At 37.3% G+C, this 26545-nt stretch overlaps 1 protein-coding gene across 1 annotated transcript in view; it reads right to left on the bottom strand.

Moving 5' to 3' along the window:
* RAB3C (RAB3C, member RAS oncogene family) overlaps positions 1 to 26545 on the bottom strand; it is a 95792-nt gene that overhangs the window by 42145 nt on the left and 27102 nt on the right. Inside the window, exon 2 of the mRNA XM_070935873.1 lies at positions 11402 to 11520. Within this exon, the coding sequence (XP_070791974.1) occupies positions 11402 to 11520 (119 nt within the window). The remainder of the gene's footprint in view (positions 1 to 11401; positions 11521 to 26545) is intronic.

Raw genomic sequence — 26545 nt, forward strand, 5'->3', positions numbered from 1 at the left:
AATAGTTACTTCAGAAATTTAAATTTCATTATATTTTTTTGCAACACTGAATACCACAATTACAATTTAATAGCATGCAAAATGCAAAATAACAAAACCAAACCAGCAACCTAAAATCTTATCTTTTTGCTTTAATTGGGTAGAACAGTTGATAAAGACTATCAGACTTTATTTAATGGTCAATTAGCTGCAGTAGAAGCTCTTTTAGACCTTGCAATACGCCTAGAATGAATCATGAAAGTTAATGTGGGACTGGTTTTTAACCTCTTTAGTTGCTCAACAAAACCGAGCTCCATCTGTCTATTTCTCTGTCAGATGGGTGGGGGGGGGGACACAATTGTTTTCAGTACATAATGTTCTATTTTGAGACAGGAAACATCCACCTGCATTTTCTGTGTGCCTATTTGAATATATGTGCTCTTGAAATTAGTAACAGATAACTCCAGGTTAGCATGACTATGGCTTGAGGTGCCTTCATATCTATTTAAACATCACCAGGGGTGGGCTGCTGGGGGTTCGCAGGGGTTCAGGAGAACCTCTAGCTAAGATTCTGTGCAGTTTGGAGAACCTCCAAATCCCAATCCTGGCTGGCCCTGCCCACCATGTGCCTCCCCTCCCAGGAGTCCCCACATGGCCCGTTTTGGATGCAGGTAAGTGCAGGGTGCTTGGGGAGGCTCAGGGAGGGTGAAAAATGGGCCTACCGGAAGTTTGGAAGGCTGGAAACAGGCATGTTTTCAGCCTCCAGAGGGCCTTCAGAGCTGGGGGAGGCTGTTTTTGCCCTCTCAGAGGCTCTAGGAAAGCCTCCGGAGCCCGGGGAGGGCAAAAATGGCCTTCCATGCAGTGGTGCAGGAGGGCGACTAGGCCATGCCCACCATGGCCACGCCCACCCAGCAACTGGGCAGAGAACCCCTTGCTAAAATTTTTGAAGCCCACCCCTGCATATCACATATATTTCATAAAGTTCAGGGGTGTCAAACTCCCAACCCGTGGGCTGCATGTGTCACGCGCTGGCCAGGCCCATGCCTGGTTTAGCGAAGGAGAAAAAAGTCATAATACAGCACATGATAACTTGAGTTTGATACCCCTGATAAAGATGGTAAAATATGCTGCTGATTTGGGCTTGGGACAAATGCAAAACCATTTCAAATCAACAGATATTAATTCTAATTATGTTTGAGAAAAGAAAACCCAATATAATCACCACAAGGCCCATACATTAAATTTCAATAAATTAAAGAAAGTTTTCAAATTTATACTTGTCAAATAATCCATGAAAAACTTTGAGTTGTTAGTTGATGCCTTGAAAAAAAATCAGCACGCTCTTTTATTTTGTTTGTTGTTTCTTATTTCCTTTCAAACAAAAATGAAAATCAAGCCAAGTTAATACAATAAGAGCGGTTGACCTATTTTTTAAAATCTATGATAAAAAAATATGGCTTGCATTAATATTCAGTAGTTGAGTTCATCCCTTATGTTTACTCATGGTTCAATGAACAATTTGCTGTTTCATAGTTCACATATTAAGCCAAGAACATGGTTTAAAAACCATGCTTAGACTTACAAGTCATGGTAAAATATGATTTGATTAACAATGCTTTACTGAATAAATGTTTTTCAGTTGGCACATGGCTATTATGCAACATGTTAAGCAGGGCTGAAATCCAGCACGTTCTGACAGATTCTGGAGAACAGGTAGTGGAAATTTTGAGTAGTTCAGAGAACCGGCAAATACCATCTCTGGCTGGCCCCAGAGTGGGGTGGGAATGGAGATTTTGCAATATCCTTCCCCCAGGAGTGGGGAGCGAATGGGGATTTTGCAGTATCCTTCCCCTGCCACGCCCACCAAGCCACACCACTCCACGCCCACAGAACCGGTAGTAAAAAAATTTGAATTCCACCACTGATGTTAATGAAACAAATCACATTAGGGTTTAATGTGTGGACGTAGATAATTTTTAAAAAGGGAAACTCTGTGGACCATTCTATTTTTGCTAATTATCACTATATCTTTAGCCTTTCTGGGGAACATTATACAGATTATGGTTGATATATAGAAATAGAGCATCCTAGAGAAAGCAGATTACCTGGACCCATTTTAGTCAGGATTCAGACCTAGCCTAGGATGGAGAGGCAGCATTGATCATATTTATGGATGTCATTAGTAGGATGAAGGAACTGTACCCCTCCTGGTGATGTTGGACCTTCCTAACAGTCTTCAAAATCATCAACCATGGTATCCCTCTGGACCATCTGTAGAGTTGATGGTTGGCGGCATTACTTTGTAATGGTTCCTTTTATTCTTAATAGGCAGTTCCAAGCTTGAATACATGTGAAAGCAACCCAACCCCGGGAGACCTTTGGTGTGCACAGAAGGGACTCCAGGCTGACCACCTCCAAAGGGTCATGTAAGATTGTCCCCAACTGACGTCACGTCACGTCTGGACTACTGTAATGCTCTCTACATGGGGCTCCCCTTGCAGAGCACTCGGAGGCTCCAATTGGTCCAGAATGCGGCCATGCGGGTGATTATGGAGGCAACACGGTGCACCCATGTAACACCTCTTCTGCGCGAGCTTCACTGGTTCCCGGTGGTCTTCCGGATGCGATTCAAGGTGTTGGTTACCACCTTTAAAACACTCCATGGCTTAGGACCTGGGTATATACGAGATCACCTTCTGCCACCGATAGCTTCCCACCAGGCAATATGCTCCCACAGAGAGACTCCTCAGGGTGCCGTCAGCCAAACAATGTCAACTGGCAACACCCAGGGAGAGAGCCTTCTCTGTGGGGGCACCTGCCCTCTGGAATGAACTGCCCCCGGAGATCCGCATGATCCCCGACTTACGTACATTTTGCCATGCCCTTAAGACTCTTTTGTTCCAACAGGCCAGGCTGGCTTAGAAAATGAATTTTAATTGGGTGTATGTTATGTTTTTAACATAAGGGCCAAATTTTTATATATTTTAAATTGTTTTTAAGTTTTTGGGTTTTTGTTTGTTTTAATATGGCTGTACACTGCCCTGAGTCCTTCGGGAGAAGGGCAGTATAAAAGTTTAATAAACAATAAATAAATAATAAATTAATTAATAAAATAATAATAATAATAATAATAATAATAATAATAATAATAATAATAATAATAATAATAATAATTAACAACAACAACAACAACAACAACAACAACAACAACAACAACAACAACAACAACAACAATGGATTGAACGCACGGATTGAAAATAGCATGGATTGAAGATAAGCAGCAAGAAAAAATCACAAAGTACCGGGACTTGCAAATTGAAGTTGAGCGACTGTGGAAAAAGAAATCGTGTGTTGTCCCGATTGTAATTGGAGCCCTTGGAGCAATACCCAAAGGGCTACCCCGCTATTTAGAAATTCTAAATTTGCCAGACTTGAACATTTTGACTCTACAAAAAAACCACCTTACTTGGAACAGCTTACATCCTCCGACGATACCTTAACAGTTCCTAGGTCCTTGGTTAGGACTCGAGCTGCTGAGCTATTAACCAGCCTCAAAGGCTGTGAATCTCACTAAAGATTAAATAATAATAATAATAATAATAATAATAATAATAATAATAATAATAACTGTAATCCTGGAAAATCTTTAGCAAGTGGTGCAAAAAAAGCTGCAGGCTGGTCACTATTGGTGCGCCCAGCAGAAAATCCTGCACTAGTGGAAGCCATCCACTATTAGTAAAGCCATCCAATTTGATCAGCACAAAGCACTCCACAGCCTGGTCCTTTGCCTTTACAGTTAGAAGCAAAGGGACTGCATTTTTTTCCCTCAGACAGCAGCTTTCAATTTATTAATGACTGGAAATCTCTTATGCGTTTTTGCTGAAAAAAGAAAGCAATGAAGTTGGATTTATGAGTTTAATGATTAGCAAAGGTAAATTATACTGGAGGGGGGGATTATGTTGTAGCCTTAGAGAAAGAGGGTAAAATGTAAATGTACTTGTAACTGCTGTTAAGAAGACCGAAAGCTACTTCTTTATAATTTTTTCTTTTCTTTTCTCTGCCTGTTTCTTTGCCCTTTTTTCTTTTACTTACTGATTATTTTTTTCTTTCCTTATTTTTCTCTTTCAAAATGTGTACTATTTTTATTCTTTAATAAAAATTAAATATATGTTTAAAAAAAGAAAACAGCTTTCAGAGAAGGCTTCACTCAACATATAACTGAAAAGAATCATTCTTTCCAAATTTGCATGTGGGATCACATACGTGTCCTGACTGAGTGTTGGCTGAGCACACAGCCATTCCCTGACATAAGCAATGTCTGTTTGATGATCATCACTAGTTGCATTTTTAAAACATACAGGCAATAATAGAAGACCTCCATCCATTGGGCATTTTTAGTGTGTGGTTTAGAATTGTAAACAGAACTGCTAAGTCTTGTGCCTATCAGTCAGTGCAGATACATTGGTTCATTTACTGACCCAAGCATAGAAATCAAGCTTTTATGCTGTGATGCACAACAGCTTGATAAACACAATAGTAGTATACAGCATGTTCACAGCTTCACAGGTATACGTTAGCTGTGGATTAAAACATATAATCAGTCCATGATATGATAATATGGTTGGTAAATGTCTACCTAATTCGGGGGGGTGTTGTTTTTTTAAATTATGAGTCTGGGAAAAATGACAAGAAGGTTAGAAACCAAAGCAAGTAAGAGAGAGCTTCCAGAGTAAAAACAGAATCAGTCTTGCCAACCATCATTTGTTTCTCTGAGTATTATAATGCTTACATTGCATGCTAAATACCAGTGTAAGTTCTCTTAAACCAGTTTTTGGCTTGCTAAACTCCTTTTGCCCACTGATCTCACTTTCAACCTTCCGAAAACAATCTAGACACTCTTGAGTTCTTTCATTCAAAAATTATTTTACAATTATTTTACATAAAGTCTGATAGCCAGTTGTGAAGCTGATTGTTTGCCTCTACAGTATTCTTTTTTTTTTTCAGGATTCACCCTTAGAAACACTACAATATTTCAAATTTTTCTTTTCAAAATGTCTGTATGGCTATCCAGAAAAACAGAATCCTACATGAGTAGGAATTGCTTTCTCACAAGCTGGAAACCGTACAGGGAGATTTTTCAAGCATCTTCCCTGCCTGCTTGTGACCATCTCGTATGCAACTTCCTGAAAAGGCGGGTCAGATGTGCCGAGTCACCAAGTTAATAAGCAACAGCATCAATTTTGTCAAGATAATACAGAACACAGGCAAATGTACGCAGTGTAGAGCAGCATGTAAAGAGTTAACAGCTGCCCATGTCATCTACGCCAGAACTAATTCAATAATGTACATGAGAGGAGCATGAAATGGCTCTTGGCATTCATTTATTTCATGTTTGAATTTGGTTAAAGCAATTAGTGAAAATAAATCAAATCCAGCAGTTCCAATTATATGATGCTTGCAGACGTTGTATATAGAACTCAGCAGCATGGAAGTTTGAAGCTTAAAATGTACTTGAGACAATGCTAAAAAAACATGTGGGTTCCCCCCCCCCCAGCACTTTTGCATATCTACTAAAAGAGGAAGGGGTGAAAAATCACATTGCTCTAATTTGAGCTAACAGTTACAAACCAAGATAGAATATGTCACAAATGGTGTTTTAATTGCAATAACATAGGCCTCTTGTTAGATAGTAAAGAGAATGAGAAACTAAGTAGAAAGTAACAGAACAGTAAGATTGAAGCTTAGGTATAATTTGGATGCAGAACGAAGAACTTTAAAAGATACAACCTTAGCCTATATCATACAGCCTAGATACACTTTTTTTTTTACTACTGGTAGCCAAACCATCGTTTGGGGCAGGGTGAAATCCAGCAGGTTCTGTCAAGTTCTGGAGAACCGGTAGCAGAAATTTTGAGCAGTTTGGACAACCGGCAAATACCAGCTCTGGCTGGCCCCAGAGTGGGGTGGGAATGGCGATTTTGCAATATCCTTCCCCTGCCACGCCGACCAAGCCACATTACGCCCACCAAGCCATACCATGCCCACCAAGCCACGGCCACAGAACCGGTAGTAAAAAAAATTTGGATTTCACCACTGGTTTGGGAGTAGAAAGGCAAAAACTGTATGTTGATTTTAAAGGCACATATTGCTTGACTTTGAAACCAATATGCTATTTTTGCTTTTACTTTTTGTTTTGTTTGTTTTACTTTATATTTCACACACATTCATGACCATTCTTTCCTTTCAGGATAAACAACTCAGGCAAAGTACAGGAAAGGAGTGAGAGGTATTGAGCAGAAGAAATGAAAAGAAATGAAAGATGGGAGAAAAGAAAAAGAAATGAAATTTACCCTAGTATACATTGTGTCTCTCATACATTTTCATTCTTGCATAGGTGAAAAAATATAGCAACTATGCTAAAATATTTGAATCGAAACACTGAACCTGTATTGGGAAATTGATACAACTGGTAATGACCACCCCATTTGCTCTAAAACATTTTCTTGCTTACACAATGAAAATGTTGCACACTTTAGTACAGTACTACATGTCTTTTTTTTTTTTAACAAAAAAAAAATCCTACATTTTTAAAAAGATGAGAATGGGATGGAACAAGCAGACTGGCAATTCTTGGGGGAAAAGCTTCAGGACAAGTATCTTCTTTTGAATCATCAACATATAATTCAATCCTAGGGTGCATCAAGAGAGGAATAATATCACAATCGTGTGAAGTATTAGTAACACTATATACTGCCTTGGTGAGACCAAACCTGGAACATACGTAACATTGTAAGCATGCAGTATGATAGACTTGCAGGGCCAGCACACCATGTTCATATTGGGGCAATATATCATAATGCAATGTTATGCACATATATGTATAGAGGATTGTGTGTTGTTAGTATGATTTATTGGGTTAGGTTTATTGGTTTCCTTCACTGTGAGTTATTGAAATGTATTTATGTTGGGAGGGTGCACAAAGGGAGGCTCAGCCAATCTTATTGTACATGTGTTGTGCTTTGACAATAAAGGTTGAATTGAATTCTGCATAAACTTAGTTATGTTGCATAAAGTTATGCTGCATAAACAGAGGGATAGAATCAAGATCACATGAAATGTTAATATCACTTTATAATACCTTGGTAAGGCCACACTTGGAATATTGCATACAGTTTTGGTCGCCACAATGCAAAAAAGATGTTGAGACTCTAGAAAGAGTGCAGAGAAGAGGACCAAAGATGATTAGGGGACTGGAGGCTAAAACATATGATGAATGGTTGCAGGAATTGAATATATCTAGTCTAATGAAGAGAAGGATTAAGAGTGACATGATAATAGTCTTCCAATACTTGAAAGGGTTTCATAAAAAAAGAGGGTGATAATCTATTCTCCAAAGCACTTGAGGATAAGACAAGTTGTAATGGATGGAAATTTGTCAAAGAGATCCAACCTAGAACTAAGGAGAAATTTCCTAACAGTGAGAACAATTGATCAGTGGAATGACTTGGTTTCAGAGGTTGTGGGTGTTTTTATAGAGATTTTTAAAAAGAGATTGTATAACCATTTGTCCAGATGGGTAGATGGTTTCTTGCTTGGGTAGAGGATCATACTAGAAGACATACTAGAAGATCATCCCTTCTAACTCTGTTATTCTGTATTCTGTATAACTGTTGGCTCCTGCTTTCAAAAAGTCTTCAGGCAGATACCAAGCAGACCTCTATTGGAAATACTCCAGAGCCTCTAGATCAGGGATGTCAAACTCAATTTCATTGAGGGCCACATCAGGGTTGTGTTTGACCTGAGGGAGTTGGGGGGAAGGGCATGGCCAGTGGGGGCATGGCCAGCTCGACATCATTTGTGTCGGGGGCACCTGTGGTGGCCAAGTGCTAAGGCAGGACTTCCCTCAAATCTTCCCTCACTCTCATTAAAATCTCCTTCCTTCCTGCTTGCCTGCCTTTCTTTTCTTCTTGTTCCTTTCCTCTTCGTTTTCCTTTCTTCTTCCTTTCCCTCTTTCCTTATTTTTCCTTCCTTGCTCTCTTCCCATCTTCCCTTCTTTTTCTTTGTCTTTCCTCTTTCCCTTCCTCCTTTCCTGTTCCTTCTTGCATGCTCAAATGTAAAAGGGGAAACATTTCTCCTTTTGTTTTTAGTTTGTTTTGCTAGCCCTCTGCCGGTGAAAACAGAGCCCATTTTTGGCCACGACAGCCTCTTGCAGCCCTCTGCCATAGAAAAGAGAGCTCAGGGGAGGGGGCATTTTCACTGGCAGAAGGTTGCAAGAGACCATTGTGGCTGAAAACGGGACCTGGGAGGGCTCCATGTGCCCCCACCCCGAACACTGTTTTCACTGGCAGAGGCACCACAGACCGGTCCTTTGCTGTTTCCAGGGTGGCACCGTGGGCCAGTTTTGGGCCGCATCCGGCCTATGGGCCTTGAGTTTGACACTCATGCTCTAGATTTTCTGGACCGACCTTTAGGTTGGACCTTCCAAGGTTTCCTTTAAAACAATGATTCCATGCTCTTTGAATAAGATATCTCAGAAGAAAAAATAAGGATGTCTTCAAAGTGCTATGATCGTTTTCCCCAAGTTTTCCACAATCATGGTGTACGCCAGGATTGTCTATCTTGTTGCTCTGTATTGGTGAAGCATTGGATTCAATTCTATAAATAATCAATGGGAAGCAAAGATGTAAATCTTAAAATATTAATGGAACAGATTGTTCTCCGAATGATAGTTACAAAGCTGAGAGTGCACTTTTCCCAGCATTGGAAATGTTTTCTGGGGTACACATGCTTTTAATAAAATTAGAAAAAAGGTATCTATTAAATCAAAGGACAATATTGTCATATATACGCAAACTAAGTTTGAAACATGGAAGATGGTTTGGCAGGTAGAATGACAAGAAGGAGCTGTGTTAGAAAGTTCCTATTTTAAACCTTGCTTTTGTAACATTTCTTCTAAATGATGGTAGCCACAATGTCATCACTGGCAGGTTGACAAATAAAGCTGGATTTACAGTACCTAAACTAGACAATATCCTACAGTGCTGAGCTGAAGGTGGGATCTCTGGCCTTGAAAGATATTTGCTGTAGGTTGAAAATCATATAATAACCCAGCAGGAATAAGGCAAAGGCAAACCTCTTCTGAAAATTTTTGCCAAAAATCCTACAGGGATTAATTTAGGAACTTGCCAGGAATCAGTTGGTATCCATTTATTGAAAGATGTGTTATGGTCTCTTTCCTTTTTTTTTTTTTATATATATATATTCTGAGTTGCTGCTGTGTGTTGATGCTCATCTGAATAATGTTTTTATGTCTGTTACACCAACATTATTCAGACAAATATAAATGCATTGCAGCAAATCAGAACACTAAAAAAAGAAAAGAAAATAGAAGAAATCAAAGAAATTAAATTAAAGTTATAGTTATGGGACTTTTCAAAAGTTAAAATACAGACATGGGATTTAAAAACTATAATTTAATATATGAAGGATCTGAATTTCCCCCCAAGAATGAAAACAATATTTTCATTATGTGATAATTTATAAGAAATACAATAAAAAAGAAGAAAAAACTTCAATTATATATAACAAATTTATGAAAATATGATGAAACCAGAATGTTTTTGATCAAAGACTTAGGCACTTTGAACTAGAAAACAAATATGAGAAATTAACATGATATATAATAACTGCAGCAAGATTACAGTACCAGATGTACAAAGTTGGAAGAACAATGAAATATCCACAGTGGAAGCCTGCATTATAAAACTGATGGAATTGATAGGAATGATGAAATTGACCAGCATGGTCAGGGGAGAAATGATATAGACCTTTTGAAAGACTGGAAACGTCGTATGGACTTTTTGTTGAAAGAAGGAAAGACTGAATTGACTGGATTGATATGAATTTGAGGGGGGGTTAAAAGGGAGGAGGGAGAAAAAAGGAGGGGAGGGAAATAACAAGATCACCATCAATTGAAGGTAGCTTTACTTGGAACAGCTTACATCCTTCAATGATATATTCAACACTATCAAACATCTGCCTTATCCCACATCCTTGCGGAGGACTCGATACATGGATTAAAAATGCCAAATCCAGTCTAAACATCTGGCCAATTGTGTAATTTACCATAATAATAACAGTGTACATTAACAATGGAAATTAAAGATAAAAGAAAAATGGAACACTATTTAATTTGGGACATATGGTACAATAGGTTGGAGAGTAGATGCAAAGATTAGAATAGTAACAATGAAAGACGATCAACGGTCTAGAATTTAGAAATAAATGTAAGGATAATGATAGAATATTTATTGTAAATAATATTATGGGAGGATGTTATAAAAATGTAAAATAAAATGAATACGATACTGTATATTAGGAGACTTAATAGAATATATAATGGAAGTGGATATATACCGGTATATTGCTGTTGCAAAGTTTGAAACTGTGATGTAAAATGAAGAAAACTGGATAATAATTTAAAAAAAAAAGTGTACATGAAGAACTATCAATGGCTTATGAAGAAAGAGATCTTGGAGTACTGGTAAATAGTTCAATTAAGGTATTGACACAGTATAGATTCATTTATAGTATATACATTATATACTATATATATAGTATATGCATTAGTATATACATTATATACAGTATAGATTCAAGAAAAAAAGGTGAACAGCATGTTAGACATAAAAGAAATGGGACTGAAACTGAGATGGTAATATCATGATGCCTTCTATAAATCAATGGCATAAGTATATCTGGTTTTTGCGCACTGTGAGCCCAATGGTTAAATGACATCATGACATCAGCATGACATCTCAAAAAGAATATAAGAGCACTAGAAAAGTCAGGGGAAGCAATTAAGTTGGTCAAAGGGTTGGAGAGCATCCCTATGTGGAAACATAACATTTAGAGTTTTTTTTTAATCTAGAAAGGAGGTGAATTAGATGGGACATGATGAAGGTATACAAAATTGAGTATGGTGTAGACTTAGTTTGGTCTAGTGGTTAAGGCATCCGGCTAGAAAGCCAGAGATTGTTAAATTCAAGTCCTGCCTTAGCCATGAAAGCTAGTGGGTGACCTTAGGCCATTCATTCTCTCCTAGCCCAACTCACTTCACAGGGTTGTTGCCGTGGTAAAAACAGGAGGAGGAAGATGTATTGGATCTGTTCACCACCTTGAGTTATTTGTAAAAATAATAAAGGAGGGATACAAACAAAGAAACAAAATGGACAAGGAAAAGCTATTTCCCTCTTCCCAAAGAACTAGAACTCAGTGAAACAGAATCTTGGGAGAATCAGGACAAAAGGATTTTTTTCAATGTTAAACGCATAATTAAACTTTTGAATTTGCTACTACAAGATGTGGTTGTCAGGTCAACTATCCTTTATTGCCAATGTATTCCTAAATATATTTTACTTACCAGTCTTGTACAGCATTGAAAGATTCTTCATTGGTGATGTCATACATTAAAATGAAGCCCATAGCGCCCCGATAGTAGGCTGTAGTAATTGTCCTATATCTCTCTTGACCTGCTGTATCCTAAAACCATGAAATATCAATAGTTAATGTCTAATAATAAGCAGTGAAATTCAACACTTTGAATTATATCAGCCCCATACCGTTGGCATTTCAACATATCATTTTCAATAAAAATAACATTTCGGGAGATCAAAACCTCTTTTCCACTGTTTGATAGTGTTATATGTATGGTATATCTAGGCAAAACTGGAACTAAGTTACTTCAGATGATGGATCTGAAAATAAATCACAGTTGTAGCAATGGAAGCTAACAATGGAAATCATTGTTAGATTCCATTGCTACAACTGTGATTTATTTTCATCCGATAAATAAATGGTGAGTCTCAACATGAAATGATAAGCCCAAAAATGCTCAAATGCACATTAGACAATAAGCCATCTTTATCTGTCAGCATATTTGATGTTGACTGCATTTTGGGGCAAATTACAAATTATATTAGAGCCATGGCAAAGATATTTGTTTCTCTATTGCAAAGTCCCCTGGAAGGCAGATTTCATCACAGAAATATTAAGAGGAGAATGTATGTAATAGCTTTCCCTTGAGAGTAGTTTTCTCCCTCATTAAAGCTGCTTTTATTCTTCTGGTAGGCCTGGTAGGTGATGGTTAAGTATAAATGAAAAATCATATGGGAAGAATAACTTTAGTGTATCTTTCTTACAACTTGTGGCATTTATTCTGCTCCAGGTTTATACAGGTAGTCCGCAAAGATGATCACAATTGAGCTCAAAATTTCTATTGCTAAGTGAGACATTTGTTAAGAGACTTTTACTCCATTTTATGACTTTTCTTGCCACAGATGTTAAGGGAATCACTTAGGCAGTTGTTAAGTTAGTAACATGGTTGCTAAGTGAATCTGGCTTCCCAACTGCTTGTTGGAAGGTCTCAAAAGGTGATCGCATGACCCTGGGACACTGCAACTGTCATAAATATGAGACAGTTGCCAAGCATCTGAATTTTGATCACATGGCCACAGAGATACTGCGACAGTCATAAGTGTGAAAATGGTCATAAGTCACTTTTTAAAGTGCTGTTGTAACTTTGAATGGTCACTAAATGAACTGTTATAAGTTGAGGACTACCTGTTCTTAATTCACTTCTGTTTTGTTTTCAAAATCTTGTGCTCCAATGAATTTGGGTGTGGAACATTATTCCCACTGGTGGAACTCCCATCTCCCAGCTTTGGAGCATGGTGTTACTTTGTCACCAGTCATATTTCTTTTAATTTATGTTCAGAAGGATGATACTGTGATGCCTGCAATGACTCTATAAAGCCCCAAGCAGTATGATGAGTGGCCGTAGTTGGATGCTGTTTTATGCTGTCACACTAGTTGGTTAGAGGGATCATTGGTTGGAGGTTCTCACATGATGAGACAAATCACTGATTGACCTGATTCCAACATACACACTTTAGATGCTGTATAGAAGGCATCTTAGTTACAGTTTACTCTTTCTATAATTTCTTTTTACATAAAGAGGCCAGTTAAATTTTATTATAAAGTACTGTATGGGAAGCTGTGTTTTGCACCCATGGCTATGTAACTGGAGGAGGAGGAACTTGTAATCCAAACATCTGGATGGTGCAGAATAAACAAATGACTTTTGTTTGTCCTCAGGCAGTTTTGTCTAACTGCAGTTATATCTAGTTACAAAACAAAAACTTTCCCCAAAATGCAGCATTGCTTATATAAATCTGTTAAATAGGCTTTACATTAATTTTCCCCTGATGCACATTTAAATAGGTTTTACAGATTATACATCTCCTCTGTCCCAATTATTGCATTCATATTCATGAACTGTTGCTACAACATTAAACAAATATAATCATAAGAAGAAAATGTCCAGTATGTTGCAGAGTCCATTGTCATGAATGACACGTTCATTACAATTGATGTACATGGGGAAACTTCATAGTAGATAGTCCATACACAAGGTATTTCTGAAAAAAATTAACCAAGTACTTCAATTTCATTTATGACAAAGTGCCTTAATGACAACTGATATATTCATAATTTATTAGAACCATGTCAAGAACTAGTGTGAATATTAATGCAATTAAATATGACTTCATTTACAATGCTAACATTTTCCCATCAATTTCCCTGCTCAGTGAACTTTGTAGTCCTTTTGTTGCATGTTGTATGTCTAGCTATTATGCTAATAGACCATTCAGAATAATTAATTCCATATTTAATTTATACTTCTTACTAAAAATTCATACTGACTTTTTTTCATTAAATCTTGACATAGGTTTCTATGGAAAACTAGTTAGGTTATCAATTCAATTTTGCTTATTCATTGATGCTAATTTACCCACTGATCAGATTATCCTAACTCTAAAATGCAATGGTCTCTTTCTACTTCCAGAGTAATTTTCTAAGCAAAAATCTAACAGCATATAGTAAGCCTGACAAATATTGATAAAAACGTGCCCTATTTTCCATTATGATGTTACCATGGCAATCCATCTTTTTCCTGGTTGAACGGTGAAAATGCATAAAGATTTTTTAAGGAGCTTTTTCTTTGCTTTGCTACCAGTCAGTCAGTCAGTCAGGTATTGTAATTGTAGCTATAGATACATGCTGTACAGAAAGTGCATAATAAAACGTTCTTTGATAATGGTGGCTGTTGGGTATGTAGTGATGATTCATGTAGAAATAAAGCTAGCAGAATCTAATCTTTACCTTAAATCAGATAGTTGTTTACTCAAATGTAGGTCTGTAGGTCTCGCTGTACTAGTGAGTTTGCTTATAAACATACATAGGTGTATAGCCTGACAATTTGATTATAAATATATATAGGACTACAGCCTGACAATTCAATCTCAAGAAAGTTTGCTTATAAGCAAATTCCTCTCAAGACCAAAACTGCTCACAAGGCACCAGCATCCCTATCCACAATAGGTTTGTGAATCAGCAATTACTCCTTTGTTTAACAATTTGCCAATTCCAAAATATTTCAAGGTTTTGCTTAAAACCCTTAGTTAACACAAAGTGTTTAGTCAAGATTTACTGACAGTTTTATGGCACAAGTCCCAGTTTCTCATACTGCTAAGCAGGAAACATCAATGGGTGGGTTCATATATCATGTTTAGCCAAAGTTGAACAAACCACATTATGTCTGAGCATGTTCCTGGGATCCAGTCATGCAATTTGGGATTATTGATTTTCCCAATTCCCAAAGCTTGATGCAGGAAATCAAACGTTACAGCAATCTATAACAACAGATAAAATATGCTAGCTTTAGCTAAAAAAAAATAATAATTCCAAGGAAAGGCAGTGCTCACCCTCAACTAATAATAATCCCATTTTCACACTGATTATTTTCAGCATTAAGAAGTCTCTCATAGTGTTAAATTGGAATCTAATCTCTAATTTAAAAGTCCACTTCTACTTTCTGAAGAAGCAGATAAGAAACTTTATCCTCTAGTTCTCCGAAATATAACCTAGGAGATAAATCTGTTTCTGTGGTATTCAAACTGGATCATACTAAAAACAAATAGGTCCTTGACTTACGATCACAGCTGAGCCCAAATTTTCTGTTTCTAAGTAAGACAATTGTTGAGTGAATCATTGCAGTTTTTAAATTAGTAAAATGGTTGTTAAGTGAATCTGGCTTCCTCACTGATTCTTTGTCATAAGGTCATAATATGTGATCATATGACCTGGGACACTGCAACTGTCATAAAAATGAGTCAGTTGCCAAGCGTCTGAATTTTGATCATGTGACCATGGGAGGCTGCAATGGCCGTAAGTGTGAAAAACAGTCATAAATCACTTTTTTCAGTGGTGTTGTAACTCCCTTTTAAGTGTAAATTTTAAATTTTTACTGTATTTTAAAATATGGGTATTTTAAATTATGGGTATCAATTCAGCCAAATTTATTTAATTCATTTTATTCAATTTTAAATTTTGTATATGTATGTGTTTTATTTCATGGCTGTTCACCACCCTGAGTCCTTTGGGAGTAGGGCGGTATAGAAATTCAATAAAATAAAATAAAAATAAATAAATAAACTTCGAAGGATTTTTGTAAGTCAAGGACTACATGTACTTCTCAGCATCCAAATAAACAAACAGAATTTTTTTAAAAAAAACCTAACAGGTTAGCCGGAAAGAGAGGTTAGTATTCTATGCAAATATTTTCTCAAGTTCTCTGCAGAGAAATATCCGGTCACTTAGCCTTCTGAGGTAGTGTAATCCAAACACAGCTTTATTCCCCAAATAAGGACAGAGCAGGTGAAAGAATGGGGAGAGAGCAGGAAGTATGTAAGAGGAAGAAGTTAAAGCTATAATTTTATGATTATGAGCCACTCAAAGTTACTTTGAGGTAAGATGGGCGGCCTATAAATTTTATAAATAAATAAATCTATTTCTGTTTGTAGCAATAGAAAAAATTCACAAGCAATTGTAGAACTACATGCAGGATGGCATTTCTGTAATTCCTATGGAATGAAATTGTTTTGGAGATCCATGAAGATACAAAATTGTGTTACCGTAACCCTATAATAAAAAGGGACACGGTGGCTCAGTGGTTAAGATGCTGAGCTTGTCGACCAAAAGGTCGACAGTTCAGAAGTTCGATTCCCTAGTGCTGTGTAATGGAGTGAGCTCCCGTTACTTGTTCCAGCTTCTGCCAACCTAGCAGTTCGAAAGCACGTAAAAAATACAAGTAGAAAAAATAGGGACCACCTTTGGTGGGAAGGTAACACCATTCCGTGCACCTTTGACATGCCGGCCACATGACCATGGAGACATCTTCGGATAGCGCTGACTCTTCAGCTTTGAAATGGAGATGAGCACTGCCCCCTAGAGTCGGGAACAACTAGCACATATGTGCGAGGGGAACCTTTACCTTTAATCCTATAATAAAAATAGTTATAGTGGTCTAGTCTACTTTGAAGTTTTGACGTCAACCTTGCAACTCTGAATGTTCCTCTCCCCTCCTTGCCTTTATCCTCAAAAGAAGTAGGGAGGGTCATGTCTGAGACGCTTTCTCAAATTCCATTTGTTTTGTGGGCTGAGATTTCTCTTATCTGACATTACCTTGGTTGTAGCTCTTCCTCTTTCTCAAAGTTATTCTCATAGTCCATTACATTACACTGACTTACCTGTTGAAATAGGAACAATGAATTCTCCCAAATAATTAATATAGTGGCTCCTTAGCAACCTATGTGCTGTGTTGGTGCCTATAATATTTCAGGATATCGTTATGGCAGTGGACAAAACATGAGGATAGGCAATTTGCTTGGTCATGGAACATTTGGAACAAGGCACACTGGAGGTATTATTGTAAATATAATGCATTAGTAGTGCAGAATCAGGCTAGACACAGTGGTGGGTTTATTAATAAGGTCTGCGTGATAGGAATCAGAAAGGAGAAAACATATTTCTTCCATCATTGAGTAGATAAAAAACCATCTCAGGGAACTTTTAGAGCTCTTTTACAGATAAGCTAGCTTCTAATTCAGTGTTTCTCAACCTTGGTAGCTTGAAGATGGGTGGACTTCAACTCCCAGAATCCCCCAGCCAACAGCGCTGGCTGGGGGATTCTGGAAGTTGATGTCCACCCATCTTCAAGCTTCCAAGATTGAGAAATACTGCTCTAATTCTTTCAGCAATGCTTTGGTACCATCCGACCTTAACTATGTTATGAACAACTTGTACAATTCTTCAGACATGAAATCACTCAGATTCATATAGGATCAGTATCACTTTGGGAAATGTTGTGTCTAGGGTGTTTATCACACTATCTAATAATATCTTTTTGAATCAGTTCTATTAATTGTCCCCTAAGGTAGCTGTTAAGATTCTCGATTCTATTTACAGCACCAATTATGTGTTAGATTCTTTCATGCCTTGGCTAATAAGAGCATCAAATAATTCCAGCCTTAAGTTCCTTTGCAAAAGATACACTGGGGCCTCACCCCTATGGTTTAAGATTGACAGTGGATGGACTTCCGGTTTGCTGCTTGTCCCTGCTGGACGCTCCTTCGGGATCGTCGAACCCACTGCCTGTAAGAGCCGCCTTTTTCAGCGGAATGGCGGCTCGAAAAAACTCCGTTTCCATTAGGAAACGGAAATAGAGCCGGCTGGGGTGGGTAGAGTCCTCTGCCTAATCCCAAAAGTTTTTTATTTACTTTTGGGAGGGAGCGGAAGAGACTCCCCGTATCCCCAGCCGATGCTCCGGGCTCTGGGAAATCTCTGCTACACGCAGAGCTAGGGGGCAAAAGCAAGCCTGTAAATCTGTCAAATAAATTAATTAAAGAAGATATGAGTTGGACCTCTGATCCTGAAGCGCAAGTATTCTTTTTATTCTATTTTGCCTAAGAAGTGAAGTGAAGGGAAAAAAAAGTTTTTTTTTTTAAAATGGCGATTGCTGCTGCGGCTTGAAGAGAGGCTGAAAGGGAAACTCCTTCCGTTTTCAATTACAAAGTAGCGGAATGAATATTTTTGGCTGTAACTGAGGCAAAATCTCACTCTCACTTCTGTTTTTTTTTTTTTTTTTTCCTTCTCTTTGAGGATCTGATATTGATCTTGGTTGGAAAAAAGTTTTTTTTTTTCTCTCTTTTCCAGTAAATTTTGTCTGCGTGGAAAAATGGCACTGAGACTTATAAAACTAGACAAACAGGCAGTGGGGGGGGATTCCCCCATTAATAAATTACATCAACAAGTTTTAACTCTCCAGTCTCAGAAACCTGACTTTAATATAATAGAATTTCTTCTTGAGGAGATTGTAAGAAGGGATGAGATTGTGAATCAGCAACTTGAAAAATTTAAGTTGGAAATCAAAGAAATTGGTGAATTGGTGAAATCTAAGTTTGGCTTTTTGGATCGAAAGATTCTAAAAGTAGCTAAAGGCTTAGCAGACTTTATGACTCAGTTGGAAGCAAATACTAACTCTAAAATGAAAGAAACTGAGGAGAATTTGGATGACAAGATCCAAAAAATTAAAAAGGATTTGGTAAACATTCAGGATAATAGTTCAGAAGACAAACTTAAAATGGAGGCTGATCAAAAGTCTGTTAATGAAGAAAATGTACAATGTACAAATGTACAACAGAGGATTGAAAGAGAAGTTTTAATGATCCAATACAATTTTACAGAATATGCAATTAGACTGAGAGGTTTGCAGGAAGATGACAGAGATGATTTAAGGAAGATATCCTCTGAAATTCTGGCTGGGATTTTAAAGGTTCAACCTGATGAAGTGTTTTGCAGGATTGACAGAATTTATAGAATAAACTCCTGGTTGGCAAAACAAAGGCAATTGCCTAGAGATGTGGTGATTTATTTTACAGACAAAGAAATTAGAAATAATATTGTCCAGAATTCTTATGATTCTGCTTTGCAATTTCGTGGAAGAAAGATTTGGATTTTTAAGGAACTCCCGCCCAAGATGTTAATGGAGAGGAAGAAATTTGGTTTTCTAGTGAATGAGTTAAAAAAAAGGAATATTCTATTTAGGTGGGACGTCCCAGTTGGTTTAATATTGAGATACCAAGGAGTAAGATACCAACTGAATACTGTCGAAAAAGCGGAAGAATTTTATCAAAAAATTTTAAAAATAAATTTAACATCTTTAGGCATAATACAGGACAAGCAAAAGGAGTTGGAAATAAAGGGAAAACATCAAATTACAGAGGCTGTGGTAGATAAACTGTCTTTGGACTCTTTGGATACCCCAGCTGGACTGTCTATAAATTTGAGAGCAGTGTCATCTGATTCTAATGTGATGAACTATCAACTTACAGACAAGTGCGCAAATCAATTAGTTGATATACAAGTGATGGAAAAGACATATGAGATAATAAAACAAAACCAACAAGATCAATCTACAAAGCAGAATGACAACCGAACAGCTGATACACAACTTGTAGGAAGGAAATCTGGATGGAAATGCAACCCGCAAAAGAAAAAGAAAAGAAACAGATCTCGTAGAAATAGTAGTTTCTAAACCAAGCAACAGTGAAGCCAGGGATTTTAAAAAAAATAAATGAATATGTGAAAAGATATTGGAGGCGAATTATTGTTTAACACTATCTTGAGGAAAGTGGCAGATCTCTGCAATGCCGTGATTTTGGGATGTGGAAAGAGCCTTATACTGTTGGATTTGAACTATCTATTTTGGATTTCTTTTACCGATAAATATATTATATCTATTTTGAGTTACAAGGCAAGAGAGTCATGCTGGGGCATGCAGAAGATCTGGCTGTTACCCACTAAGATGATGGGGATTTATAATCCTGATGAAAACCACAATTACAACTATATGGAATATAATTATAATGTCACTCGGGTGGTTGTTTTTACTTTTATATATACATGAGGATATTCATTATTGATGGGGGCAGAAGATGACTGAAGATTTTGAATAAACTGTTGCACCAGGATGCTATGTTACCCTATTATGGATGACGGATTTAATAATCTAGTGGAAAGACATCAAAGAATGAATTATAAATTTAAAGTTATTGTCTTTTCTTTTTTTTATAAAATGGAATGTATATATAGACATATGTATATTTTAGCAGAGTGGGCAGTGGATTATATTTAGAATTGTAGTGCATGGTAATCTTGCAGGAAACTGGGTTGAAATAGGTTAGTTTAGTGATTGATTAGTTTAAGAAAAAGGATTTTTAAGTTATATATTTCGGGGAGTGGAAGAATTGGATAGAACTGAATAAATGTTAAATTTGGAGAAGGCTGCTTTGAAATGTTAAATTAATATATATAAAAGTAAAGGTTATGTTGTTGTAATAATAATAATATTTTATAAGTTTGGGGGAGGAGAAAAAGGGTAGATTGTGAAAAGCGGAGAAAAGCGGAGTTATAAGAATACTATGCTAAGGGTCAGTATTTTGAGGAGTGAGTAAGGGTATGGTAAAATATTATGTAATTAATTATGAATTAGTTTATTGTTGTGAAGAAGAAGTCACAGGGGGGGATGGGTGGTGAGGGGGGGTTAGGGAAGAAGGGAGGAAAAGGGGGAAAAACTTGTATTCGAAAAACTTTTTCAATAAAAAAAAAAAAAAGATTGACAGTGGACGTATCCATTTTTAACGTCATCTAGTATCTGGCATTGAGCAAAGCCTGGGAAGATGGTGGTAGCACTGTAGCTCTTAGAGGAAATGGGTTAGATATGGAGATGCCAACCCACTGTTTGCATTGAGAAGCAGACTACGGAAAGTTGACTTTCTTGTAACTTCTGTCATTTTTTTCATGATTTAAGATTTTCTTAATGATAGCATCTTGTTGGAGCTCTTGTACTGTAGGAAGGAACTGCTGTTTAGAACCACTATTTGAGGAATATGTATTATACTGGGAAACATCTGTTCAACCCCTTGAGAACTTTATTTAAGTGATCTTGCAATATTCCATTTTGCATCCCATGTTATTTAATGAATTTAATGAAATTGTTGGAGGTGATCATTTATGGCTTTGGAGATAATTGTTGTTAGGAAATGTCTATTACCTAACTGGTTGGGTCGGCAATATATATAAACCATCAATGCATGTTTGCAGTCAAAATGTAATGTACAGCTTTAAGAATGTAATGCTGTATTGCATCATACTGTATTCTGATTGGCTAGCTCTGGGAGACAATGTACTTAAGAGGAAGCTTGAATCATGGCTTATTGTCTGTTTACATTATTATTGCTACCTCTGCTCCTCTCTGCCTGTTCTCTCTGCATGATCACTGCTTGATCATTGCTACTTGTTGTTTTCTACTGTTTTACTGATTGTTTTACTGCTGTACTTGTTCCTGTTTGCAACTCTAAAAAGAACTGTTTTATTGCATATAACTACAGCAACTGGTAAGAAGACTTTGTTCTTGGAATATCCCTGGATTGACATTTTAACTATCTTTATACTGTATGTGTATGACCTGGATTGTTTATTGGACTTTGCTTTGCTTTTTCCTAAAAGTAAAAGAATATCACCACTCAGTGTGTCTGTATCGACAGTGCTTATTCATAATCACTCTCAGCCATTTCTCATGTCCACACTCTTGCTACTCAAGGGTTACTCTGTGCATATTCCTCAACAGAGGTCATCAAAATGCAGGTGAACGCTTTAAATCTCATTTCCTGAAGGTATCATCAGAATTGTCATATGTCTCCAATCTGTAAAAGGCTATCTATGATAAAATGAAGCTGAATTCTGACAAGATGGAACTGTTATTGATTCTTGAGGCTGGGTTTCAGGATTTACAGTCACCCCTTCTGTAAAAATGGTTGAAGAGTAGTTGGGAGCACCATCCCAGCACGAATCTCTTTTCTAATTATTTGGCTTCTCTCAATTATTGTTGGGCATTTAAAGGTGACATTAGTTTCTTAACTTGTTCTCCATCAAATATTTGATTTTGAAGAAACAAAGAAGTGAAACAGAGTAGAACCAAAATCTTGCAAAATCCTATTATTTGATACCATAGTAAAAGAGGTATTAATTTCACAAAGGCATAAATATAGTCATGTAAAGTTCTGACAAAAATTAAAATACTAACTTCGGGGTTGGTGGTGGAGTTATATCTAAGACAAACCAGCATGTAAACTTATGGTAAGAGAAAAAGTATCTTAACTGGGGCCTCTGATCCCAAAAGACTGGATGAAAACCACATGTGAATGTTCCTACTATTGTCAGAACCAAGAAGACCAATATCAGATGATTGCATCCAGTGGTGAAATCTAAATTTTTTTACTACCAGTTCAGTGGGTGTGGCTTGGTGGTTGTGGCAGGGGAAGGATACTGCAAAATCTCCATTCCCATTCCACTCCAGGGGAAGGATATGGCAAAATCCCCATTCCCTCCCAATACTGGAGGAAGGATATTGTAAAATCTCCATTCGCACCCTACTCTGGGGCCAGCCAGAGGTGGTATTTGCTGGTTCTCCAAACTACTCAAAATTTCTGCTACCGGTTCTCCAGAACCTGTCAGTACCTGCTGGATTTCACCCCGATCACATCCCTATGAAGTGCCCATGACAAGCTTCAGTTCTGGAAATTGCATAAATTATTTTTGATGATAAATTTATTTGAAAGCATCCATAGTTCTCAGCTTATAAAAAGAATTTTATGATAAACTTTAAAATTACTATGGCATGAGAAAGTCTATTTATATTCTACTGATCAGAGATTGTCTGGTATGAAGAAACAGACTACCAATAAACTACTAAATCAGCCCTGACAGCAATTTACTCAAGTTTTGGCAGACATTAGTCTCCAAAGGGTATGTCTGCTGTTAACAAAATGGCCCAATAAACACACTAAAGTCATTGACATTCCAAATTTTGGGACCCTGGAGTGAATGAGAAGATGCTTCAGTGCTTCCTGTAATCGGTGGCAACCTTAAAGAGGTCAGGTTCTTAGCAATGTAGGTATATACCCTACCTCAATATACTTGTACATAGACTTTAACCGAAACATTAAGTACAAATCATTAAGATCTGCAAATATCTGATCTTAAGTTTGAGTATTATAACAAAAAGGACAACTAGACTATAGCAAGCATTAGCAAATCACTGGCTATGAAGCTGCAGCTAACTTTCATCAAAATTCCAAAGGTGAATATGTTTAATTGCTATATTTTAAAACAATTATCCTGAGTTTCTACTTTCAAGGAGGTTTATATTCTCTTCTAATTGAACAAGAAGTAGAGTGAGGCACACATACATATGTAGTATGTAGATCACAGGTGGTTTCCTAAATTGTGGGAATATGTCTTGTAGAGGTGTAACAAAGAAAGGTTCAGGTCAGCCCCACTGAGTCGAGGTGGCGCAGTGGTTAGAGTGCAGTACTGCAGGCTACTTCAGCTGACTGCTAGCTGCAGTTCAGCAGTTCAAATCTCACCATGATCAAGGTTGACTCAGCCTTCCATCCTTCCAAGGACCCAGATTGTTGGGGGCAATGTGCTGACTCTGTAAACTGCTTAGAGAGGGCTGTAAAAGCACTATGAAGCGGTATATAAGTCTAAGTGCTATTGCTATCTCTCTGAAGCTGTAATAAAAAGGTGTTAACCAAGCAAATCAAAGCAAAGAGGATGCCCCTCAGTTGACTAGGAACAGGGCACCACTTTCCTTTGTGAGGTGTTACTTTGATGGGGTGTTCCATTATGAATTGTCACAGAAGCCCCAATTGTTTATTCCTGAGGGAATGCAGCCCTTGAAGGAAAGAAAACTGTTCTGAATAGCCAGATGGGACACAAGTGTTACAAGACCAGTCAGCTCTCAATGAAGAATAGTGGTTGAATGTCCTAGATTCACTTAATCAACTCAGCAGAGGAATGGAACAAGGAAAATCCTTCAGTTTTATTTTCTTCCCAAACAGAGGAGTAAAAGTGTAGTCTTTTGCATTTGAAAATACTCAGTATACACATGTATCTATGTAACTTCTGACTGAAAGATTCCTTGCCCAGAAACAAGAGTTTGTGACTGTACCAAATGATGAGAATATTTGTAGCTTGGACTTGAACTATCCTGTGCCCCCCCCCAGAGAACACCAAGGATTCTACAGTTGCTCACAGTGTATAGAAGTCCAGAAGCTACTCAAACCACCTCCATGCCCTTTGCAGAGCTCTAGAAATAGCTTGGTTTGAAGCATTCTGGAGGTAGTCCCATTGGATACCACTCCTGAATCTAAAATATACTGAGAAGTTTGCAATATCTTTCTCCTTCAAAATGCCTAAAAGGGTTGAAATTTTCTAGTGTTTCAGTGTAAATCCAGATAATTGCCAACAAGCTAGAGCTATTTAGATGAAGAAATGTGTTCTCCAAAAAAATACATAGATATTCCTGTATGTTTAATTTTTCATCCCTTTAAATCTTTTGTTTTTTAAATATTGCCTAATATTATATTATATTTTAGTAACAAAATTTGCAGTGATGCTATGCTTTTTTGCAGAAATATTCATGTCATGTTTCAGATAAACAGGCAGTGATCTTTTTAAGGGGTAGCACTAAGATCTGATTGTTACACAAACATAAGATCCCTGGTCTTCTCTTTCATAAAAATAAGTAAACCAGCTTTAAACACTCCAAAGAAGAGGTCAGAAACTTAATGGAAATCCAGTATTAGAACAAAGACAGAAATCTATCTACTTAGTCCTGAAATCTGGTTTTGGCCAAAGTCAGTACACATTAGAAGCAGGAATAATTGCTTCTAATTTTAGGATGGACACCGCTGGTTGATGGCAATGATCTCTCTCAGTTATATCTGCTTCCAGGAAAGATGGCTGATAATCTGACTGCTTACTCTTTGTTTCTTGATTCAAATGATTTATTGGAATTTCTATCTTTTTTTTATTTTTCTCTTGTCAGTTGCCTTGGGGAAAGGAAAACCCTGCAAGCTGTGAAGTGGTCCTCCTCAATTTATCTTAGTTAAGCTGCAAGAGGACTTGTTTATAATTCTCAACAACCCTCCTCCCCTCCAAACTGGGCAGCTGCTCCCTCTTTAATCCAAACCTTGCATCCGAATGATTTGCAGCTACCCTCCCCTCCCCCGCCACTTAATTTAAAAACTCATAGAAAATAAAAAAGAATAAATCAATCAAGGACTTTAAAAAAAAACAACCAAGCCGTATATTGATTAAGTGCACTAAAACTCTTTTAGCATAATCCATAAAAACCAATATGAGTAATTGAATTCAAGACTTTCTCCTGACCTTGTTGAGGCAGGGACTAATGTTATCATTCATTGCAGAAAGTGGTAGCTTTGGAACATTCAGAGCTCACTTATACTGTTGTTCAAGATATTTAGGATCTTGTTTTGATTAGTACTTGTGCTATATTTATATGTTGCATCTGAAATGAGGCTGAATTTTAAGTATGAGTCTGCCTTCGTTCTCTGAGGAATTTCTCCCATCTTGCATATTTGTCTTTCAGCCTGCAACAACATCGGTCAAAACTGTTTTCTGCCTGCAGAGCAAATAACCTCCCCAGATTTTCCACGGCTGGCATTCATTATTAGAATGGAAGGGTATCAGTCTCCCTCATTTCTTCCTTGTTCTGGAACCGTTTAAAATAATTTATTTTAAAATACATCTGTATTTGTGCATTTTAACATTTTTTATAACCTGCCCCAATCTGGGCAGGGAACAACAAACTCACAAAGAAATCTGGGAACAAAATTAATGCCTGGGGATGATTTAAAGTACGTTATGTTTAATGTTACACATGTATCATTGTGGGAATATGTGTTTTTGCGGAAGCTAGTGGAATAGTCAGAGAAAATTCTAAATAAACCTTTACAGGAAGTTGAATGAGGAAGAAGTCTCCTTTAAAGATGTTTGGAGATTACTATTCAGCAGGAAACCTTGTTAGGGGATGTGTTCTAGAACGGCAACTTTAAGACTTGTGGACTTCAACTCCCAGAATTCCTCAGTCAGCAATATGCTGATTGAAGGAATACTGGGTAGTTAAGTGGAAGACTATCCCACCATTATTTAATGCTCATAATATGATTTTCTTGAATGCAGAACATGAACTTAGCTCAATGAATGCTAACGAATGTTCATTATATTTGAAGTGAAATGTAGATAGATTAATAAAAATATTTATTAGAATATTTTACCCACTTTATGTCTTGAAATAAAGGACAAGAGTGAAAAACAAAATTTCCTTTACTTGTAAACCCAGAAACTAAGCCAGATGAGAAACAGACAATACCATTCTCTATTACAGAATGGTCAAATTAGATTCATAATTATAAAGAGTTGCAATCTCTTTGCAATAAAGGTTGTCTTAGTTTGAATTTGCACAGTGACTCATAGAACTGAAAGGGTTCTCAGAATAATCTGGTTCAACCTTCTGCTCAGTGCAGGATCATCTAAAGCAGATGACCGTTTACTCTCTGTTTGAAGACTGTCAGTGAAGGGAACACACCATGGTAGCATAGGGTGGGACTCAGAGGTGGTATTCAGCAGGTTCTGACCAATTCTGGAGAACCAGTAGCAGAAATTTTGAGTAGAACTGGTAAATACCACCTCTGACTGGCCCCGCCCCCATCTATTCTCTGCCTCCCGAGTCTCAGCT

The sequence above is a fragment of the Pituophis catenifer genome, unplaced genomic scaffold (assembly GCF_029215685.1).
Source record: "Pituophis catenifer annectens isolate HBS135680 unplaced genomic scaffold, rPitCat1.0.hap2 SCAF_2, whole genome shotgun sequence".
NCBI lineage: Eukaryota > Metazoa > Chordata > Lepidosauria > Squamata > Colubridae > Pituophis > Pituophis catenifer.